The following is a 21,532-nucleotide window of genomic DNA, read 5'->3' on the forward strand; positions in this document are numbered from 1 at the left end:
AGAGCAGAGCAGGAGAGCCAGAGGCTTGGAGAGGGGGGGCATGGCTCCCTCAGTCACTCCCAGTGGGAGTGACTGAGGGAGCCACATACCTGCCCCCCCCAAGCCGCCGGGCAGAGAACAGAGAGGGAGAGCTGGAGACTTGGAGGACTTGGCAGAGTGGGAGGCTGTGGGACAGAGACAGAGCAGGAAGGGAAAACTAAGAGCACGGGGAGAACCAGGAATGCTGGGAATCGTAGTTCTGGTGGCAGAGGGATCTCCTAGACACTAGAGCAGCGGTTCTCAACCTGTGGGTCGTGACCCCTTTGAGGGTTGAACGACCCTTTCACAGGGGTTGCCTAAGACCATCGGAAAACACATATATAATTACATATTATTTTTGTGATTAATCACTATGCTTTAATTATGTTCAATTTGTAACAATGAAAATACATCCTGCATATCAGATATTTCCATGATGATTCATAACAGTAGCAAAATTACAGTTATGAAGTAGTAATGAAAATAATTTTATGGTTGGGGGTCCCCACAACATGAGGAACCACATTAAAGGATCGCGGCATGAGGAAGGTTGAGAACCACTGCACTAGAGCAAAGTGAGCCTGCAGCAAGTTACTGTTGTGGTGGGGGATGGAGGGAAAGCAAAGGTGAGAGACATAAGTAAAATCGGAGCGTCTAGGAAAAAATGAAAGGGAAGATATCCTAAAACTTCCAGGAAATCTCCACTAATGAAGCAAAGAAAAAAAAAAAAAACCCTCTATTATTCTGTGAGCAACAAACCAAACTGAGTTAGGGTCTCAGACAATTCATTCATATGATTGCAAAGACAGACAGAAACTCCCGGATTGGAGAGAGCTCCCCTGAGGGCTCCCCGATTGGAGACGGTGTAAGTCGGGCTGAGGGACCCCCACACCCCCAGTGCATGAATGTCATGCACCAGTCCTCTAGTACTAGTATATAACTCTTGAAAGGAGAAAAATTGGGTAAGGAAATAAGTATCAGCTCATTTCATGTTAGAAAAATGTTTAAATATTCTACCAATCTCATCATTCATGAAGATTAGTCAAGTGTGAGCATGGCTTACATGTTTTTAAAACAGACCAAATAGAACATGAATCAAACCTATCTCTACCAATAAAATCACGATTTTAATGGACTCTCAACATACTCTTCAATTGGATGTGTTCTCAACTGAGTAGATAATTAGCTATGGAACCTGAGATTTAAAAAAATCCAGAGAAAGAAGGTAATTATGTGGCAGGGGAAAAGCATCAAGTTTATGTTCTCGGAAATTGTTTTCAAGTGAAAAAAAAAATCACCCCCACTTCTTTGTTCTTTATTTGTGTGTGTTTTTTGCTTGTTTTTGTTTTAATCCTCACCCGAGGATATTTTTTCATTGATTTTTAGAGCGAGTGGAAGAGAGAGGGAAAGACAGAGAGAAATATCGATGTGAGAGAAACACATCCATTGGTTGCCTCCTGCAGGAGCCCTGACCAGGGCCCTGGCTGAGGAGGAGCCGGCAACCGAGGTACGTGCCCTTGACTGGAATCGAACCTGAGACCCTTTGGTTGCAGGCCAACACTCTATCCACTGAGCCAAACCGGTTAGGGTTCTATTTGTTTTTAAACCTCTGGGTTCTGCTCTCATTGAATTCATCACTGAACTCTCAGAACATATTCTGAGTTAATGATTATTCAAGCTGACCCTTTGTTTCGTAGCTGTTATTCAAGAAGTGTTCCCTTTATATACGACCTGGCTCAGAACAAGAAAGCAAAGCAGCTGTCTCTGTTGCTGAAATCAGAACACGCAGACCAAGCTTGGAAGGCTGTTGTTTGGAATGGCTACAGATTACTTGTGGATTGAAGGGATCCCTTTCCACACAACTACCATTAGAGACCTGAGGTCTTTGCAGAATGAATTCGTGGTGAGGGATGAAGATGTCATCACACTGTCCTACCCAAAGTCAGGTAAGAAAGCAGGTTCAAAAAACGGAGGAGGTGGGGAACTGGGTTACCAGTTAAGGACCATAATTCGCTATCTGGGGTGGGAGGATTCTCGTGACTGACTCAGCAGGAGTCTTGCTACACGTGGCTGAGCAATAATGGGCACAGAAAGCCAACATCTATATCTGGTCAAGAAAATAGCTCGGAGGAGTCTGACTAAAGTTTGGTCACGAGGAGAGACGTTGTCAGCGTTGAGGAGAGAACAGAGCAGGCTGGGTTACCTGTGGTCCATATTTGAGAGACACCGAGGGCTAGTCAAGGACCTAATAAAACATCATGGAGAGTAGGGACCGGGAGTCGCAGGAGGTGAGAATGAATGTGTTTAAATGGAAAATTAACACGGAACCTGAAATTCATACTAAGGAATAAGGAAATTGTCCAAAGGTAATGGAATTCTATGAAAAACGTTTAAACAGCAGAGAGACGAGAGCACATGAGCAAAGAGCATTAGGTGTTCCCGATGACGAAATTTTAGGAGCAAAGGGTAAGTAGGGGGCAGTAGATCAGATTAAATTTGACAAGAGTATGTCAGTAGGTGGCTCAATGGAACACTATATTGAGGACTAGGATAGTGACAGAGAAATGAGAACCAAGCAATATGTAAGCAGTGAGTTCAAAGGGATGTATTAATTGTTAGAATTAGGCAGCGTTTCTGAATCACGGCACCATAGATACTTGGGCCGGGGTACTATATTTTGGGTGTGTGAAGACATTACCGTTTTGACTAAGGAATGTTAACTATAAATAATGTAACTACTAAGAAAGTGTAACCAAAACCCGGATCCAGCTGCCTGGTGCCGCAAAAGCCAGACTCCTGAGACAGGTGCTGCTGAAAAAGGAAAGGGGTTTATTCGAGTGCCAGCACCTCAAGAAGATGGGGGACTCTTGTCCAAAGCCCATCTCCCCACCTCAGTTCAGGCAGAGAGGTTTTTATAAGGTGGGAGACGGAAAGCAAAACAAAGACATCAAGAGGAGGAGGTTGAAAAGTTCTCTTCATGTGGGCCAGCACAGTCCATTCCTATAAGGACCTTGACCCTGGTCAAGTGATGGAATGGTATGCATCATCCTGCTCTTCATCATCCTGTTATATACGGTTGCAGGTCAGCAAATCTCCTGGATCTGGGATGAGTGAAAGTTGGCATCTGTATCTTCTCAAGTTAGTTCCTAGGATTCTTATACAAACACTAGAGGCCTGGTGCACGAATTCATGCACCAGTGGGGTCCCTCGGCCTGGCCTGCGGGATTGGGCCAAAACTGGCTCTCCAATATCCCCCGAGAGGTGCCAGATCACAAGAGGGCGCAGGCCAGGCTGAGGGACCCCACTGGTGCACAATCCGGGCTGGGGAGAGACGCAGGAGGTTGGCCAGCTGGGAAGGGACCACGGGAGGGCTCCAGGGCGTGCCCGGCCTGACTTGCTCAGTCCTGATCAGCCAGACCCCAGCAGCAAGCTAACCTACCAGTTGGAGCATCTTCCCCCTAGGGGTCAGTGCATGTCATAGTGACTGGTCAGCTGGTTGACTGTCTGCCCACTGGTGGCTAGTGCACGTCATAGTGAGCAGTTGAGGGCCTTAGCATATCATTAGCATATTATGCTTTGATTGGTTGACTGGACGACCAGACACTTAGCATATTAGGCTTTTATTATATAGGATGCTGTTTATGTACAAACTACATATTAGTCAGAGTACAGAGACAATTCAAAAGAATGGTGGGGTGGGTCACAATTCCCCATTGTTACAGAGGGGCATTTGAGCAGTGGTTCGACAGTATAGTTAGTGTGTGAGCTTCACAGATATTTGGGCAAGACAATGCTTTCTCCTGTTGACCTGCTCAGGACCCATACATATAAAGCAAGTCTAAGAGGGCAGATGTAGCCCTGACTGGTTTGGCTCAGTGGATAGAGCATCGGCCTGCAGACTGAAGGGTCCCAGGTTCGATTCTGGTCAAGGGCATAAAAAAAAAAAAAAAGAGGGCAGATGTAGCCCGGCCAGTGTGGCTCAGAGTTTGAGTGCCAACCTACGAACCAGGAGGTCCCAGTTCGATTCCCAGTCAGGGCACAGGCCCAGGTTGTGGGCTTGATCCCCAGTAGGGAGCGTGCAAGAGGCAGCCAATCAATAACTCTCTCTCATCATTGATGTTTCTCTCTTTTTTTTAAAAAAAATTTTTTTTTACTAATTTCAGAGAGGAAGGAAGAGGGAGAGATAGAAACATCAATGATAAGAGAGAATCATTTATCAGCTGCCTCCTCTACGCCCCCCACTGGGGATTGATCCTGCAACCCGGGCATGTGCCCTTGACCGGAATCGAACCTGGGACCCCTCAGTCCGCAGGCCAATGCTCTATCCACCGAGCCAAACCAGCTAGGGCAGATGTTTCTCTATCTTCCTTTCCCTTCCTCTCTGAACTCAATAAAAAAAAATATGTTTTTTAAAAAGAATGAAAGATCAATGGAATGTGACTAAAAGGAAAACAAGATAAGAAATAATGATCAGTTGGATGCATGGACATGGGCGTCCTTACTGAAATAACACCATCTTTCAGATGGCACGGTGGAGTCAAAAGTCCTTTGAAGGAGGTAACGCTCTGTTCTTCCTTATCCAGGAACCAATTGGATAAAGGAGATCATCAATCTCATCCACACCAGGGGAGATCCCAGCTGGGTGCAGTCTGTGGTCAGCTGGGAACGTTCCCCTTGGATAGAGACCCCTGAAGGGCTCGAACTTATCAAGAAGCAGAAAGACCCGCGCTCCTACACCTCCCACCTCCCCATGCAACTCTTCCCCAAGTCACTCTTCACGTCCAAGGCCAAGGTGAGCTCCTAAGGTAATGTCACTTTCATACTGAGGCCCGGTGCACAAATTCATGCACTGGTGGGGTCCCTCAGCCTGGCCGGCGGGGATCAGGCCAAAAACGGCTCTCTGACATCCCCTGAGGGGTTCCGGATTGCAAGAGGGCGCAGGCCAGGCTGAGGGAGGGTTCCAGGGCGTGTCTGGCCCGTCTTGCCCGGTCCCGATTGGCCGGACCCCAGCAGCAAGCTAACCTACCGGTCAGAGCGTCTGCTCCTTCCGTGGAGCCCAAGTAAATGCCTGCCATATGGCGGGTTCTCCATGAATTCTGTTAAATCAGTGAAGTAGAGAAGATGAACTTCTAGCCAAACACGTCAATGGGAGTGGGGTTTTTCTCCATTGGCCCAAATCCTGAGCAGGGGAAATGGGTACACTTATTCTTGTTATTTTTTCCCCCCATTTAAGGTTATTTACATCATGAGAAATCCCAGAGATGTGATTATTTCCGGTTATCATTTCCACAAGACATTGAAAATTACCAAAAATCCAAGTTCATTTGAAGAATATTTTGAATGGTTCCTTCGAGGACATGGTGAGTCGGACTCAAAATAAGGTGGGGTTCCTGCCCTTCACCTTCAGGTCTCACTGTCTCATGGTTGATACAACCACCGACAATATGACATCAGTGTCATGAAACCTATAACCCGGATTCTTGGCATCTTGGCATACAGTTTATGGTATCTCGTTATTCACAGAAAAAAAAAAAAAAACAAGACACAAAAAACCAAAAAACAAAGACATCAACTTCAAACTAGGTGGAATTTAAGTTTAGCTCTTTCATTCCCTAAAGAAACTCTCTTCAAAATTCAAAATCATTTTATCGCGGGTAGATCTGGAGCTCATCTCATAGTATCCTATAGAGCACTCAGGCTATAGAGCTCAGCCAACCATGCTATAAATGTAAAATTCTATTTTTTAAAATATATTTTTATTGATTTCATAGAGGAAGGGAGAGGGAGAGAGAGAGAGATAGAAACATCAATGATGAGAGAGATTCGTTGATTGGCTGCCTTCTGCATGCCCCTTAATGGGGATTGAGCCTGCAACCCAGGCATATTCCCTGACGGGAATCGAACCACGACTTCCTGATTCACAGGTTGAGGCTCAACCACTGAGCCGCTCTGGCTGAGCTAGAATTCTATGTCTTATGCAAACGAGAGGAAGATTATTTCCAGCACTTGAGTCACTTGCTCATAAAATAAAAAAAAATAAGAGAGTAAAAAGGGAAAGCAAAGACACGCTGAAGGGCAACATCATTCAATAAAAATAGGACAGAGAAAAAGAAAATTCCTAAGGCGTGGGTAACATGAGCAGAGTTGCCCAGGCAATGAAGCGCAGAATCTCAACTATTCACCTTCTCTCCTGGCATCTCTTGCAGTGCCATTTGGCTCATGGTTTGACCACATTGGCGGCTGGCTGCAGATGAGAGGAAAAGAGAATTTCCTATTGATATCATATGAGGAGCTGCATCAGGTAATTCTTGTCCCAAAAATGTCACTCTCCCCAACCCCATTTCTTACTAGTAACTGTCTTCCTCCTCTCCATTCTTCAATGTTTCCCTTCGACACTTTCAATCAGAGCTGATCCCAGAAACGTGACCAATGAGGGTCCATTGCCTTTTCTTTTTCTTTTTCTTTTTCTTTTTCTTTTTCTTTTTCTTTTTCTTTTTATTAACCTCCAGTTGGCACATGTTCTTCCTCAGCTTTTCTAATTTATGTATTTTTACAACATTTAACGCATGCACTGAGGGAGTGCTCAACAACATCTATACTGTACAGGCGATTGTCAACAATCCTACGGCAAAATTCTGGGAACCACCGGCAGCTGTGGCTCAGTGGTTGAGCATTGACCTACGAACCAGGAGGTCGAGGTTCGATTCCGGGTCGGGGCAATGTCCGGGGTTGTGGGATCATGCAGGAGGCAGCTGATCCATGATTCTCTCTCATCACTGATGTTTCTATCTCTCTATACCTTTGCCTTCTGCTCTGAAATCAATAAAAATATTTTTTTTTTTAAAAAATCTGGGAACCAAGGAGCAATGTCAGTTGAGGATAAAGTGTCAGGTGAGGCTTGATTGGGTCACAGCGGGTGCAAGAAGGATTTACATGTTCCAGATCGACTGACAGTAAGGGATTCCCGTACAAATTCATTACGTCAATATTCATTGGAAGTGTCGGTCGGCATGAGAAACAGGGGGCTCACCGGGATTTCACGCTGTATTTCTCTCTAAGGAGCATCGGCTCATAACCCTCTCATCACTCACGCATGCACTCAGACCGCGCATTTCCTAGACCAGTGGTCGGCAAACTCATTAGTCAACGGAGCCAAATATCAACGGTACAACGATTGAAATTTCTTTTGAAAGCCAAATTTTTTAAAACTTAAACTATATAGGTAGGTACATTGTTATGAACATAATTAGGGTGCTCCTAAGGCTTAGGAAGAGCCACACTCAAGGGGCCAAAGAGCCGCATGTGGCTCGAGAGCCACAGTTTGCCGACCACGGGTAGACAAACACGACGGGCTCACGCTCTTCCTGATTTCCTTCGTTTTCTGTCTCCTCCTCACCTGCATTCTCTCCTGTCTCTCCCTATTCCCTTTTCCCCTGTTGTACTTTAATTTCATGTTTTCTCTGTTGTGGTTCTCCTAGGACCTAAGGGCCAATGTGGAGAAGGTCAGCCAATTCTTGGGCACCAAGCTAAGCCCAGAAGAACTGGACTCCGTCCTCAAGAATGTAACCTTCCAGGCCATGAAAGACAATAAAATGAGCAATTTCTCTCTAGTCCCCGATATCCATATGGATCACAGCGAAGCATGTTTTATGAGAAAAGGTAAGAGAGAGGTTATAACTTTAAGACGTAGGTGAAACGGACAGTGAACGCTTCCCAGCTTCTACTGATGCCCTAAGACATGGGATGAGGAAAATATTTCAATGTACACAGATCACATAAGCGGGACCTGACTTTATACGCTGAAGGGAGGATCTGGGGGATTTATTAAGTTGCAGGGAAAACTCAGTGACAGGAAGGCTTACTGACGAACCACACATTTCTTGTGTAGTATCTAGTCCTGCCCATTTCCTCATCATGTAGATGACACTCCTATCTACATATATAAAAGCCTAAATGACCATCCGACCATTTGACCATCTGACCGGTAGCTATGACCCACAATGACCACCAGGGGGCAGACACTCCTACCAGTAGCTATGACATGCAATGACCACCAGGGGGCAGACACTCAACACAGGAGCTGCCAAGCTGCGGTGACTTGGCAGCTGCGGTTCTCAGGTTACGCACCTGAAACTAGAGAGGAGGGAGCCCGATTCCAGGTGCATCACCCGAGAACCAACCTCTCACAATCCGGGATCCCTCATGGGATGTTGGAGAGCCGGTTTGGCCCAATCCCTGGGGGCCAGGCCACGGGACCCCACGGGCGCACAAATCCGTGCACCGGGCCTCTGTTTTCTATAAAGAGTTTCCACTCACAGTGCTAGTATGAACCCTCCATAGGTAGAGTGACAATCTCCTCACATGTATGGACAATGGGAATATCTATTCCACCAGAAGAAGCCTGACCATAGGATCTTTGTGGAGAGAAACAGGACAGAAAAGACCTGTGACTTAGCTCCAGCTGAGACCCCTGTGATAAAGACCAAACATGCCCACGACGCACGAGGAACGAGGGTGTGGCCTGCACAGACTGGATTTCTCGGTCGAGTGGCTGGGGGCGAACTTGAAGAGAAGATGACACTGGACAACATGCTGGGCTCCCCAAGGGGAGAGCATCCTACGTAAAGGGAACAGCAAGTTGGAAATTCTGGGTAGTGTTGTTAGGTGCTACGCCAGTCACAGGCGGAGACTTAAAGAAGATTGATTCAGGAGACACAATCTACAGCAAGAACATCGGCCCGGCCGGCGGGGCTCAGAGGCTGAGCGTCAATCTATGATCCAGGAGGTCACGGTTCGGTTCTCGGTCAGGGCACATGTCCAGGTTTCGGGCTCGATTCTCAGTGGGGGGACATGCAGGAGAGACCTTATTTCTGAATCTGATCGGACTCATGTTTTGTGTTTGACAGGAATCGCTGGCGACTGGAAAAACCAGCTCACAGTGGCCCAGAGCGAAGCCTTCGATAAGGTCTACCAGGAGAAGATGGCCGGGTTCCCCCCAGGCCTCTTCCCTTGGGAATAATGGCCTCATGTGTCTGAATCGGGTGCAAAGGCTGAATTTCCTGAGGTTCTTTGTGACCGGACTGCTCAGACAATCCATTATACCCTTATTAACACCAACCATTTTCCTTATTAACCTTAAGCCAGTGGTTCTCAACCTTCTGGCCCTTTAAATACAGTTCCTCATGTTGTGACCCAACCATAACATTATTTTCGTTGCTACTTCATAACTGTAATGTTGCTACTGCTATGAATCCTCATGTAAATATCTGCTATGCAGGATGGTCTTAGGTGACCCCTGTGAAAGGGTCGTTCGACCGCCAAAGGGGTCGCGACCCACAGGTTGAGAACAGATGCCTTAATCCATGTCAGCTTCAGAAAGTGACACACTCAGCCCTAGCCGGTTTGGCTCAGTGGATAGAGCATCAGCCTGCGGACTGAAGGGTCCCGGGTTCGATTCCAGTCAAGGGCATGTACCTGGGTTGCGGGCTTAATCCCTGGACAACCAGTTGACGTCTCTGTCACATCAGTGTTTCTCTCTGTCTCTCGCCCTCCCTTCCACTCTCTCTAAAACGCTCCCCCTCTTTGTATTTATCGGAGCTGGCGGCACTGGGGCGGCGCTGTATGTCACCCGCCTGCCATTGTTCAATCCAGGCGTCTGCGGGGACCAAAAGAATAACCCAGAACCCAGGATCAAACCGGGTCCCAGTGAGCAATACAAGTTCTACGCAGGGAATGTCGATGACAGCAAACTGAAGAAAGAGGGTGCAGGCTTTTCAAGGAAACGTTTCACCATGAAGCTGCTGATCAGGAAGGCCTTCCAGAAGCCATCAGCACAATTCCCACCTCCCCAGGGAAGAGTTCTCCTCCCCACGCAGGAAAACCTGTTGGTGCGTTGTGTTGGGGTTTACACTGATCAATAAATATTTGAAACTTGAAAAAAAAAATCAATGGAAAAATATATTCTCTTCCGGGCGGCATGGCTCAGTGGTTGAACGTCGACCTGTGAACCAGGAGGTCATGGTTCGAGGTCACGGTTCGATTCCCGGTCAGGGTGCATGCCCGGGTTTCAGGTTTGATCCCCAGTAGGGGGCATCCAGGGGGGGCAGCCGATCCATGATTCTCTCTCATCGTTGGTGTTTCTATCTCTCTCTCCCCTCCCTTTCTCTTTGAAATCATTAAAAATATAAAATTAAATAAAATATCCTCAGGTAAAGATTAAGAAAAAATAAAAATAAAAAAATAAATAAGGCAGTGGGGAGTGCTGCTTATGGGAGGGAAAGGCTCATGGGATGCCTCTAACCGCCTCCACCACCTCCGTGTCCTCAGCCCCATGAAGAATGAGAGCGAAACGCCCTGGCTGGTGTGGCTCAGGGGATAGAGCGTCGGCCTGTGGACTGAAAAGTCTCAGGTTCGATTCCAGTCAAGGGCACAAACCCGGGTTGTGGGCTCGATCCCCCGTGTGGAGCATGCGGGAGGCGGCCAATCAACGATTCTCTCTCATCATTGACGTTTCTCTCTCCCCCTCTCCCTTCCTCTCTGAAATCAATAAAAATATATTTAAAAAAACAAAGAGAATGAGAGGAACAACGTCCAAGTCCAGGGAGGGTCTGGGACTGGGGGCTAAGCCCAGTGTGTGCCCAGCCCTCGCCTCCTGGTGCCCTGAGTCTGTGCTGTGCGGATCTCGGTCCCAGCACGTGGCGTCTTTCCAGATGTGCTGTTTGTGTGTGCCCGGGGAGGTGTGCCGGTACATGTGGAACATGGGGCTGGGAGTGGAGGGGAGCCCTGGCCGCCAGCCCTGGCCCAGTGCCCACGGGGTGAACACCCCCACCGTGAAGGAGGCCCGTCTACCAAGCACACCGGGAGCGTGGACTTTGGAAGAGGTGTGTGTGCAATCACAGCATTACGACACACAGCGTTTCCTCCACGCAGACCCGGCACGGACAAGCCCACAACCGCAGGAGCATGGCCAGTAGTAAAAACTAAAATTTGCCCTGACCGGTTTGGCTCAGTAGATAGAGCGTCAGCCTGCGGAATGAAGGGTCCCAGGTTCGATTCCAGCCAAGGGCACATACCTTGGTTGCGGGCACATATCCAGTGGGGCAGTGGTTCTCAACCTTCTGGCCCTTTAAACACAGTTCCCCATGTTGTGACCCAACCATAAAATTATTTTCGTTGCTACTTCATCACTGTCATGTTGCTACTGTGATGAATCGTCATGTAAATATCTGATATTCAGGATGGTCTTAGGCGACCCCTGTGAAAGGGTCGTTTGACCGCCAAAGGGGTCGCGACCCACAGGTTGAGAACCGCTGCAGTAGGGGGTGTGCAGGAGGCAGCTGACCGATGTTTCTCTCTCATTGATGTTTCTAACTCTCTATCCCTCTCCCTTCCTCTCTGTAAAAAATCAACAAAATATATTAAAAAAAAAAATTAAAAAAAAAAATGGGGCAGCCCTGGCCAGTGTGGCTCAGCGGGCGGGGGCATCGTCCGGTGCACCAAAGGGTCGAGGGTTTGATAACCCGTTCAGGGCACAAACCTTGTCGGGACGTGTACGGGAGGCAGTCGATCGATGTTTCTCTCTCACATTGATGTCTCTCTCTCTCTCTCTCTGTCACAGCCCCATCGCTCTCTGGGGCTCACACCCAGCCTCTCTCACTGTCACCTGTTAGACCTGCACCTGAGCTGAGTCTGAGAACCACCCGTCCAGAAGCAACACAGCTTCGGAGCTTGGAGGAGTCATGGCAGGAGGGTGGCACCAAACTTGCGCTGTCCGACCACTAGAGGGCGCGCGAGCACCACCGTCCAGCAGCTCTCAGAAACGCAGGTCCTCTACTGAGGTCCTACTGTGTGCTGGGGGCAGGGAGTGTTACCGCCTCAGGTCCGCCTCAGGTCCTCACAAGCACCTTCCACGCGGCAGACCAGGGGAGGGGGGCTCAGAGAGCGGCGCTGTGACTCAGTGTCCCTGATTATAACACCGGGCAGCGCATCCCTGGGCTACCAGGTCTCAGTGTGAAAACAATGGGTCACATGTTGGCAGAATTTCTGCTGAGTCATCATCATGTGTGCTCAGCAAATGGCATTTGGTTGTTTAATTTTTTAAAAATATGTTATTTTTTTTTTTTTTACAGAGCGAAAGGGAGAGGGATAGAGAGTTAGAAACATCGATGAGAGAGAAACATCCATCAGCTGCCTCCTGCACACCCCCTACTGGGGATGTGCCCACAACCAAGGTACATGCCCTTGACTGGAATCGAACCTGGGACCTTTCAGTCCGCAGGACAACGCTCTATCCACTGAGCCAAACCGGCCAGGGCTGGTTGTTTATTTTATTTTATTTTATTTTATTTTATTTTATTGATTTCAGAGAGGAAGGGAGAGGGAACAAGAAATGGAAACATCAATGATGAGAGAGAATCATGGCTCAGCTGCCTCCCTCACGCCTCCCACTGGGGATGGAGCCTGCAACCTAGGCATGTGCCCTGACCGGGAATGGAGCCCTGACCTCCTGGTCCATAGGTCTACACTCAACCACGGAGCCACACAGGCTGGGCTGCTTCATCCCTTTGTGAGGGCACCAATCCCATCATGGTGGTGGTGGGGGGCGGGGCTCCCCCCATGACCTCATTCAAAGCCAGTCACCTCCCAAAGGCCCCACTTCCACATGCCATCACATTGGGGATTGGGGCTTTGACAAATGAACTTGGGGGACACAAACTTTCAGTCCTAGAACCCAATGCCAGCAGCTCCGGCAGCTGGAAGAGGTTAGACAGTTGAGTGTTCCCCACTGTTCGTTTCCGGGAAGGGGTGACCCCACGGTTAGTTTGTGGGGAGGGGTTCGTGACTGAATGAAGCCTAAGAAGGGGACAAGCAAAGACCCCTCTTTAGCATCTAGGAGTGAAAAGCATTAACCAACGTTACAGCCTCACTGATCAGCCCATGACGCTTAAAGAGGCTGGTAAACATTAGCTGTTCCCCATACACTTACTCCATTGAGCAGCGGTTCTCAACCTGTGGGTCGCGACCCCTTTGGCGGTCGAACAACCCTTTCACAGGGGTCGCCTAAGACCATCCTGCATATCAGATATTTACATGACGATTCATAACAGTAGCAACATGACAGTGATGAAGTAGCACCGAAAATAATTTTATGGTTGGGTCACAACGTGAGGAACTGTATTAAAGGGCCAGAAGGTTGAGAACCACTGCCTTTGAGAAAGCCTGAAAGAGAACTGAAAAAACAACAGCAACAACAAACCATCATCACTTCCGACCAGATCAGGCAGCTCCACACTCGGAACCCGGGACAGGGGAGAGGCACGTGTCCCAATCCCCAAACATAAATACAGACGCCGGGCCCTGGCCGGTTTGGCTCAGTGGGCAGAGCGTCGGTCTGCGAACTGAAAGGTCCCAGGTTTGATTCCGGTCAAGGGCACAAGCACAGGTTTCAGGCTTGATCCCAGTAGGGGGCCTGCGGGAGGCAGCTGATCAATGATTCTCACTCATCACTGATGTTTCTCTCTCTCTCTCCTTCTCCCTTCCTCTCTGAAATCTATATATATATATAGATTGATTTTTTACAGAGAGGAAGGGAGAGGGATAGAGAATTAGAAACATCGATGAGAGAGAAACATCGATGAGAGAGAAACATCGATCAGCCGCCTCCTGCACATCTCCCACTGGGGATGTGCCCGCAACCCAGGTACATGCCCTTGACCGGAATCGAACCTGGGACCTTCCAGTCCACAGGCCGACGCTCTATCCACTGAGCCAAACTGGTTTCGGCAATAAAAATATATTTTTAAAAAATAATAAAAATAAATAAATACAGACGCCGATGCCAGACGCCGGCATCAGAGTGGTCGCTGGGTACGGGCCCGGTCTGTCCTAAGGCCCCTTAAACTTCCTAACAGTGGTCCGGGTCAGCTCCTATCACCATCCTCATTTCAGATGGGGAAACTGAGGCACGGGGCGTGCGCACCTTGCCCGGGCTCCCAGAACTAGCACAGGAGGAGCCCCAAGGATCATGTCACAAAAGGGGAAACTGAGGCCCAGAGAGGGTGAACGGGTACTTACCGGTTCACCCTTCCCCGGAGGCCTGGAGGAGGGGGCGCAGCTAGGACTCAGCAAGCTCTTCCAATGTGCTCTCCCCACCCCGCGTGGCGGGGGGTGGGGGGGAGCTGTGACGTCACAAGCAAACGAGAAGGGCCTGTAACCACGGAGACTGGGAATCCCTTTGGAAACCGGGGCCTGAAAGAGAACTGACCTCCGGGTCACTTCGGAGTCCATGCTTCTGGCCTCGGGAACTTCGGAGGGGGGTCTCACTCACCTCCGGGGCACTTCGGAGTCCATGCTTCTGGCCTCGGGAACCGGGAACCAGGCCCCGAGCGCCTCCGGGCGCAGACCCGGTCTCCCCGCTGCGCCACCTGCGAAAACTGCCCGGGTGACCGAGGCTGGCGGACTCCCGGACTCCACGGACCCAGAGTGCGTGTGGGGGCCGACGCGACGCGCCCGTGCGCCCCCGACCTGTTCTTTTGGCAGGCGGAGTGTCCTCTCAGCCAATCCGAGTCCTTCTTCCAGCCTGGCCCCGCCTCATTCGTCAGGCTTCCGGCGTCTCTCTGTCTCCAAGGCAACCCTCGCACTGAGGGCCCGCGCAAGCGTGGCCCAACGACTTCTGGGTGTTGTAGTCTCAAAGGGGCAGAGAAACGGGAGACGCACTTTTTAGAAAAAAAGAGATTGTGACCTAAATACCTACATCCAGTGATGACTCCGTGCATAGGAAGCGCTTGTAAATGGTGTCGCCACCTGTTATTTGCTGGGGAAGCCGAAAAGGAGGAGGAGGAGGAGGAGGAGGAGGAGGAGGGGGGAGGTTGCCACAGAGGCTTCTGGGAATTGTAGTTCAGCGCGTTGAGGTCGGGCTGGGAGCTGGAGCCCCCCCGACCCCAGATCCAGAAGTGACCACCGAGCCACAGGGCTGCTGATGGGAGTGAGAAATGGCCCCGACCCTGACGTCCCCGCTTTATTTATATTTTCCATGTTCTGCTCCGGCGGTGGAATCGTTTGCGGGCCTTGCGGTCGGTTGGGGAGCGGGAGGGAGGCCTCAAGGTCGAAGTTTCTGAGCGTGAACGGTCACTATGGTAACACCTTTCACTTGCTCCCCGCCCCTTGCGTGGTGACGTCACACGCTGGCCCTGGGAGGAGGAGGAGGGGCCAGGTGTGGGAGGAGCCAGTGGTGAGTGGAGAGGGACTCCAGTAAGCTGTCCTTGTGGGGATAGAACTGTAGGGCGAAGTGGATCACTTCATAAATCATATAAATGGACCTATGTAATGCTCCCAACAATAACGATGTAAAAAAGTAAAAAAAATACATAAATGTCTAATCCTATGTTGTACACCTAAAACTAATCCTATATAATAAAAGCCTAATATGCTAAGTGTCCGGTTCAACCAATCAAAGTGTAATATGCTAATGATATGCTAAGGTCGCTCAACTGCTCGCTATGACATGCACTGACCACCAGGGGGCAGACGCTCCGACTGGTAGGTTAGTTTGCTACTGGGGTTGAGACTGAGTGAGACATGCCCTGGAGCCCTCTCACTGTCCCTCCCCAGCGGGCCAACCTTCGCGTCCCTCCCCAGCCCCGATCGTGCCCTGGTGGGGTCCCTTGGCCTGGCCTGAGCCCTTTTGCAATCCGGGACCCCACAGGGGATGTTAGAGAGCCAGTTTTGGTCCGATCCTGCAGGCCAGGCCGAGGGACCCCACTGGTGCACAAATTCGTGCACTGGGCCCGTAGTATAAAATAATATTGAATGTCAACTTGAAAAATAAGAAAGATAGGAAAATAATAATAACAATAATAGTGTACGTAGGCGCTCCTAGCATTATGCTTGGGTGGCTGCTTTCTATATCTGCTCTGAGACTTCCCTGGAGTTCATTCGCTCATGTCTGTTGCTCATTATTAGTTTTGCCCCTAATTGGGTTGCAAGCCTGGACCGTACGGTTTCATGCCTGTGTCATTCATAACCATCACAAATGGAATGACATGAAAATGGATCTGGAGCTGCCTTGCGGGCTTTATGCCTCAAACCTCTGGACGTTAAAACAGGGCATCATAACCTCTGGACTGGGCCTAAAGGAAATTCAACCCTAAAAAAGCTGCAGAGATAATGAGAAAGCAGATAGGATTACTAGATGGGCGACTACTGGACTGAAAATTAAGAATATTGCCCTGAACGGTGTGGCTCAGTGGATAGAGCATCAGCCTTCGGACTGAAGGGTCCCAGGTTCGATTTCAGTCAAGGGCATGTACTTTGGATGCGGGCACATCCCCAGTAGGGGGTGTGCAGGAGGCAGCTGATCGATGTCTCTCTCTCATCCATGTTTCTAACTCTCTGTCCCTCTCTTTTCCGCTCTGTAAAAAATCAATAACATATATTTTTTTTAAAAAGAATATTATCGAGGCCCAGCTGATGTGGCTCAGTGATTGAGCATTGACCTATGGAACCAGGAGGTCACAGCTTGAGGTCAGGGCACATGCCCGGGTTTCAGACTCCACCATCCCTGGTGTGGGGCGAACAAGAGGCAGCCAATTAATGATTCTCCCTCATCATTGATGTTTCTATCTCTCTCTCCCTCTCCCTTCCTCTCTGAAATGAATAAAAATGTATATATATATATATACATATATATATATATATGTAGAGGGCGTAATGTCACAGGAAGGCCATAGTATTCTGCCACCCGTGAGGAGTAAGCCCAAGTTGCTGTTGGATGTGTTGTACACAGAGAAGCCATTCTTCAGGCGCTCTGCTCTCTCCACACCCAAAAAAATGTATATATTTTTAAAAAGAATATTATTTAGAATGAACATCGCCATGTTATCTGCACCGACGGCGATGCCTGCCTTCTGTGGGTGAATTGCCCCCGTCCCTTTCTCATAAATACCCATTTCCTTAGTCTCCTAATCTGGAGCGCTGTTTGGGCTTCTGCCTAAATCAATGCTTCCCAAATATTTGACCTCAAACAAACAGCTGTAGCCTTCCACTTTGAAAGGCTTTTTTTGTTTGTTTTTAGGTTAACACTTGTCTGCAGGAAAGTAGGTCACTGGTAGCTTTAGGAGCACCCAGCTGCCCCGGCCTGCTCTAGGCGCCTGCAGTTATTCAGTCAACAGGTCATTATTAAATGCCCCCAAAGTGCCCGTTGCCAGGGAGACAGCGGTGACAAACAAGCCTAGGCCATTATGGGGTTGGGTTTTTTTTTTGTTTTGTTTTTATTGATTTCACAGAGGGAGAGAGAGAGAGAGAAAAACATCAATGATGAGAGAATCATGGATCGGCTGCCTCCTGCACACCCCACACTGGGGATTGAGCCTGCAACCCAGGCATGTGCCCTTGACCAGAATCGAACCCAGGGCCCTTCAGTCCACAGGCCAGAGCTCTATCCATTGAGCTACACCAGTGAAGGCGAGGACGTTACGTTTTGACTAAGGAGACGCAAGAAGGGCACCTGTTTCTCACCCTCAGCATCATTGACGTTGGGGTCTGATCGCTCGTTGCTCTGGGGCGCTGGCCCGGGCACTGGAGGGGGTTGAGCAGCATCCCTTGCCGCCTCCCACTGGATGTCAGGAGCAACACCCCACCCTGCCCCCAAGTCGTGACACCCAAGAATGTCCCCAGACTCTGACAAAGGTCCCCTAGGGAGCAAAGTCAGCCCCTGAGGACCCCCCCACACACACACATATACACACACACACACACACACCCCACACAGCCACACACACACACACACATATACACACACACACGCACACACCCCACACAGCCACACACACACACACACACACAGACACACACCACACACACAGCCACACACACACACAGACACACACACACACACCACACACAGCCATACACTCACAGTCGCACACACACAGTCACACACACAGCCACACACACACATATACAGTCACACACACAGTCACACACACATACACACACACAGCCACACACATATATACACAGCCACACACACACACACAGCCACACACACACAGCCACACACACACATACACACACAGTCACACACAGTCACACACAGCCACACACACATACACACAGTCACACACACAGACACACAGTCACACACAGTCACACACATAGACACACACACAGTCACACACACAGCCACACACAGTCACACACACACACAGCCACACACACACACACAGCCACACACACAGCCGCACACACACATACACACAGAGCCACACACAGATACACACAGCCACACACAGCCACATGCACACACAGCCACACACACGCACACACAGCCACACACAGCCACACACAGCCACAGCCACACACAGCCACGCACACAGACACACATGCACACACAGAGACAATACACACACAGCCACACACGCACACATAGCCACACACACACACACACAGACACAGACACATACATACACAGGCACACACAGACACACACACAGTCACACACATACACACACAGCCACACACACAGCCACACACAGCCACATGCACACACAGCCACACACACGCACACACACAGACACAGACACACATGCACACAGAGACAATACACACACAGCCACACAGCCACACACAGACACACACACACACACACAGCCACACACACACAGTCACACACAGACACACAGTCACACACACAGCCACACACATACACACAGTCACACACACAGACACACACACACAGTCACACACACTGCCAGCCCACTGGGTCGTTTCTCTGGGAATCCAAGAACAATACACTCAGGTTTTCTGGGACCTCAGCACTTTGCACAGCACCCTCTGAGCCGGTTTCCTCACCTCCTTCTAGGGTTGTTGCCAGAATTGCGTGATATACATGGTTCTTGGCACCCCTGCCACCCCACACGTATTAATTGTATTAATTCTCCATGTTGGGTGAATGGAATAAACGAGCGTCCGGCCATTTCAGCAAGTGTACATTTTATTATGGAAACAGCGGGGAAGGGTTGAAGAGGGTCTGGAAGGAGGGTTATGGGGGAAACCCCTGCCAATGCTCACTCAGCTGCTCACTCAACTACTCTCTCAGCCCATCTCCGTGTGGCCCTCGGAGACGCCTTCCCACCGTGCCTCTGGGCAGACAGGTGTTATTCCTCAAAGGACCCAATTCGTTACCCTCCACCATTTGCAGTCCAGGGCACAGAGAGGTTTCTTGGGAGATGAGACTACCTGGGAGATGGTGGAACTATAAAGGTTGAGCTGAGATGGAGCAGGGTTGCTAGAAAGAACAGCAGGGGTCGTTTCTAAAAAAGGAAGAAAAAGAAAAGAAACATATTTGCGCATCAATTGGCATATTAGACCACTCTCCTCACTCACTAGGCTCCACTCACTCTGCCCCTCCAACCTACAGGTTTTCCCACCGCCTGAGACACACTTCCATAGATCTCAGTCAATAAGGACTCCTCCCCATTGCTCAGGACAAATATCTCCTCTTCAGAGAGGGGTTCTTCTAACCAAGCAGTAGAAGCAAGGCGCCCTCTCCAGTTCCTCTGTGTCACAGCACCCTGTCGGGCCTTCCCAGGAAACTCATGAGGTTTAGTTTGCCCCTGCCCTCCCACTAGAGGGAGACCTTCATAGGCTCAAGGACCTCCTCTGTTACAGCCCCACTGTACCCCCAACATGGCACACTGGAGCACGCAGGGTTGGTGCAGGGAGTGAATATATAAAGTTTTCTCTGGGAACTGGAGTCTCAGGGACAGATTAAGTAGACTTTTGCTCCCAGAGGGGCTCACAGTCTGGTGCAGGGGTCCACTAACAACAACAACAACAAAACAACAACAACAAAGCTTAAGGGTGACTCTAGCTTCCACCCCTTTTATAGTTTTTTTTTTTAATTGTGGTAAAAATCCACATAACATAAAGTTTATCGTTTTAACTAATCCAGGCTTTGTCATAGAGTAGTTGCCCAATAAAAATTTATTGAGGGAGTTCCTCAATAACTGAAACAGAGAATTATAAAACAACCCAGCAATTCCACTCCTACGTATGTGCCCAAAAGAATTGGAAACAGGTGTTCAATCAAAACATGTATACAAATGGTCACAGCAGCACTATTCACAACAGTCAAAAGGTGGAAAACAACACAAATGTCCGTCAACTGATGAATGGATAAATAGAAGGTGGTATATCCATTCAATGGAATACTATTCAGCCATGCAAAAGAATGGAGTACTGATACATGCTACAACCTGGATGAACCTTGAAGACAGTATCTTCAGTGAGACACAAAAGGCCACATAGTGTGTGAGTGTGTGTGTGTGTGTGTGTGTGTGTGTGAGAGAGAGAGAGAGAGAGAGAGAGAGAAAGGATTAGTGGTAATTGGCTCAGAGGTGTAGAGACTAGATTAGTGGGTAGAGAGACTGCTTATGGGGACAGAGTTCCCTTGGGGATGATAAAAATTTTCCGGAGCTAGATAGTGGTGATGGTTGCACAACACCGTGAATGCACTAAATATCACGAATGGTAAACTTTGTCCTGCATACTTTACCACAACTGAAAAAATAAGCAATATAAAATTCATAACTTAATTCCTCCCGCTCTCCACATCCCTATCGTTTGTGATGCTCTTCATGGGCCATGTCAAGTAGTGGCTTGAGATGAACAGTGGAACATTTTATATAATTCTGTGATTCTGTGATTGGAGTGTCCAAACCCACCTGGAGTTCCCTACTCAAACACCAGGCAGTTGGGACTAAACCCTCCCACCCCGGGAGTGGGCAGCTCCCCAACCCTTCCTTACCATAACATACCTGATATCCATTTCGGTGCTACAGTAGTGGCAGTAGCACTGGAAGGTTGACAAAGGGGTGAACCAGAAACAAAAAGTAGTGGTAAGGGTGAGGTGAGTCATCTTGCCCCTGTCCACCCCCTCCTCTGTGCCCCCCTCCTTCCCTCCTTCCTTATTTCCTTCCTCCCTTCCTCCCTTCCTCCCTCCCTTCCTTCCCTCCTTCCTTCCTTCCTTCCTTCCTTCCTTCCTTCCTTCCTTCCTTCCTTCCTTCCTTCCTTCCTTCCTTCCTTCCTTCCCCACCCACCTCTCTCTCCTCCTTTCCTCTTGCAACATCCCCTAGTCTTGCTGATCTACTTAGCTGCACCTCTCTTTGCTCCCACCATCCACCCCATCTTCCAGCATCTTCAGCAAAATGGTAAATGCTTGGTTCTTTTTTAAAATATATTTTTTATTGATTTCAGAGAAGAAGGGAGAGGGAAAGAGAGATAGAACATCAATGATGAGAAAGAATCATGGATCGGCTGCCTTCTGCACGCCTCACACTGGGGATCAAGCCCGAAACCTGGGCATGTGCCCTGATCAGGAATCGAGCCATGATCTCCTGGTTCATAGGCCAACGCTCAACCACTGAGCCACACTGGCTGGGAAAATGCTTGGTTCTTAAAGGCTTTCCCTACAGGAAAAAAAGGTAGTGAGAAAGAAGGAGAGAGGGGGAGAGAG

The 21,532-nt window shown here is 49.1% G+C and overlaps 1 protein-coding gene and 1 non-coding gene across 2 annotated transcripts; one reads left to right on the forward strand and one right to left on the reverse strand.

Annotated features, from left to right (window-relative positions):
* Positions 1-1,754: 1,754 nt before the first annotated feature.
* LOC138999570 (sulfotransferase 2A1-like) lies at positions 1,755-9,609 on the forward strand. Its single transcript, XM_070401729.1, has 6 exons — positions 1,755-1,964; positions 4,602-4,810; positions 5,252-5,378; positions 6,225-6,319; positions 7,497-7,677; positions 8,925-9,609. The coding sequence occupies exons 1-6, from the start codon at positions 1,835-1,837 to the stop codon at positions 9,035-9,037; spliced, it is 855 nt and encodes a 284-aa protein (XP_070257830.1). The 5' UTR covers positions 1,755-1,834; the 3' UTR covers positions 9,038-9,609.
* Positions 9,610-16,711: 7,102 nt separating this feature from the next.
* Positions 16,712-16,840, reverse strand: LOC139000448 (small nucleolar RNA SNORA11). Its single transcript, XR_011469625.1, has one exon. It is a non-coding gene; the product is annotated as a small nucleolar RNA SNORA11 (small nucleolar RNA).
* Between the last annotated feature and the right edge of the window lie 4,692 nt (positions 16,841-21,532).

Source organism: Myotis yumanensis, unplaced genomic scaffold (assembly GCF_028538775.1).
Source record: "Myotis yumanensis isolate MYYU_CA2020_CCGP unplaced genomic scaffold, mMyoYum1.0.hap1 SCAF_23, whole genome shotgun sequence".
Classification (NCBI taxonomy): domain Eukaryota; kingdom Metazoa; phylum Chordata; class Mammalia; order Chiroptera; family Vespertilionidae; genus Myotis; species Myotis yumanensis.

What these genes read in the sequence shown, in the direction of transcription:
- LOC138999570 (XM_070401729.1), top strand. Translation starts at nt 1,835, where the DNA reads ATGGCTACAGATTACTTGTGGATTGAAGGGATCCCTTTCCACACAACT. An exon ending in TCTTCACGTCCAAGGCCAAG is followed by an intron (nt 4,811 to 5,251) that starts GTGAGCTCCTAA and finishes CCCCCATTTAAG; the next exon opens with GTTATTTACATCATGAGAAA. An exon ending in CATATGAGGAGCTGCATCAG is followed by an intron (nt 6,320 to 7,496) that starts GTAATTCTTGTC and finishes TGGTTCTCCTAG; the next exon opens with GACCTAAGGGCCAATGTGGA.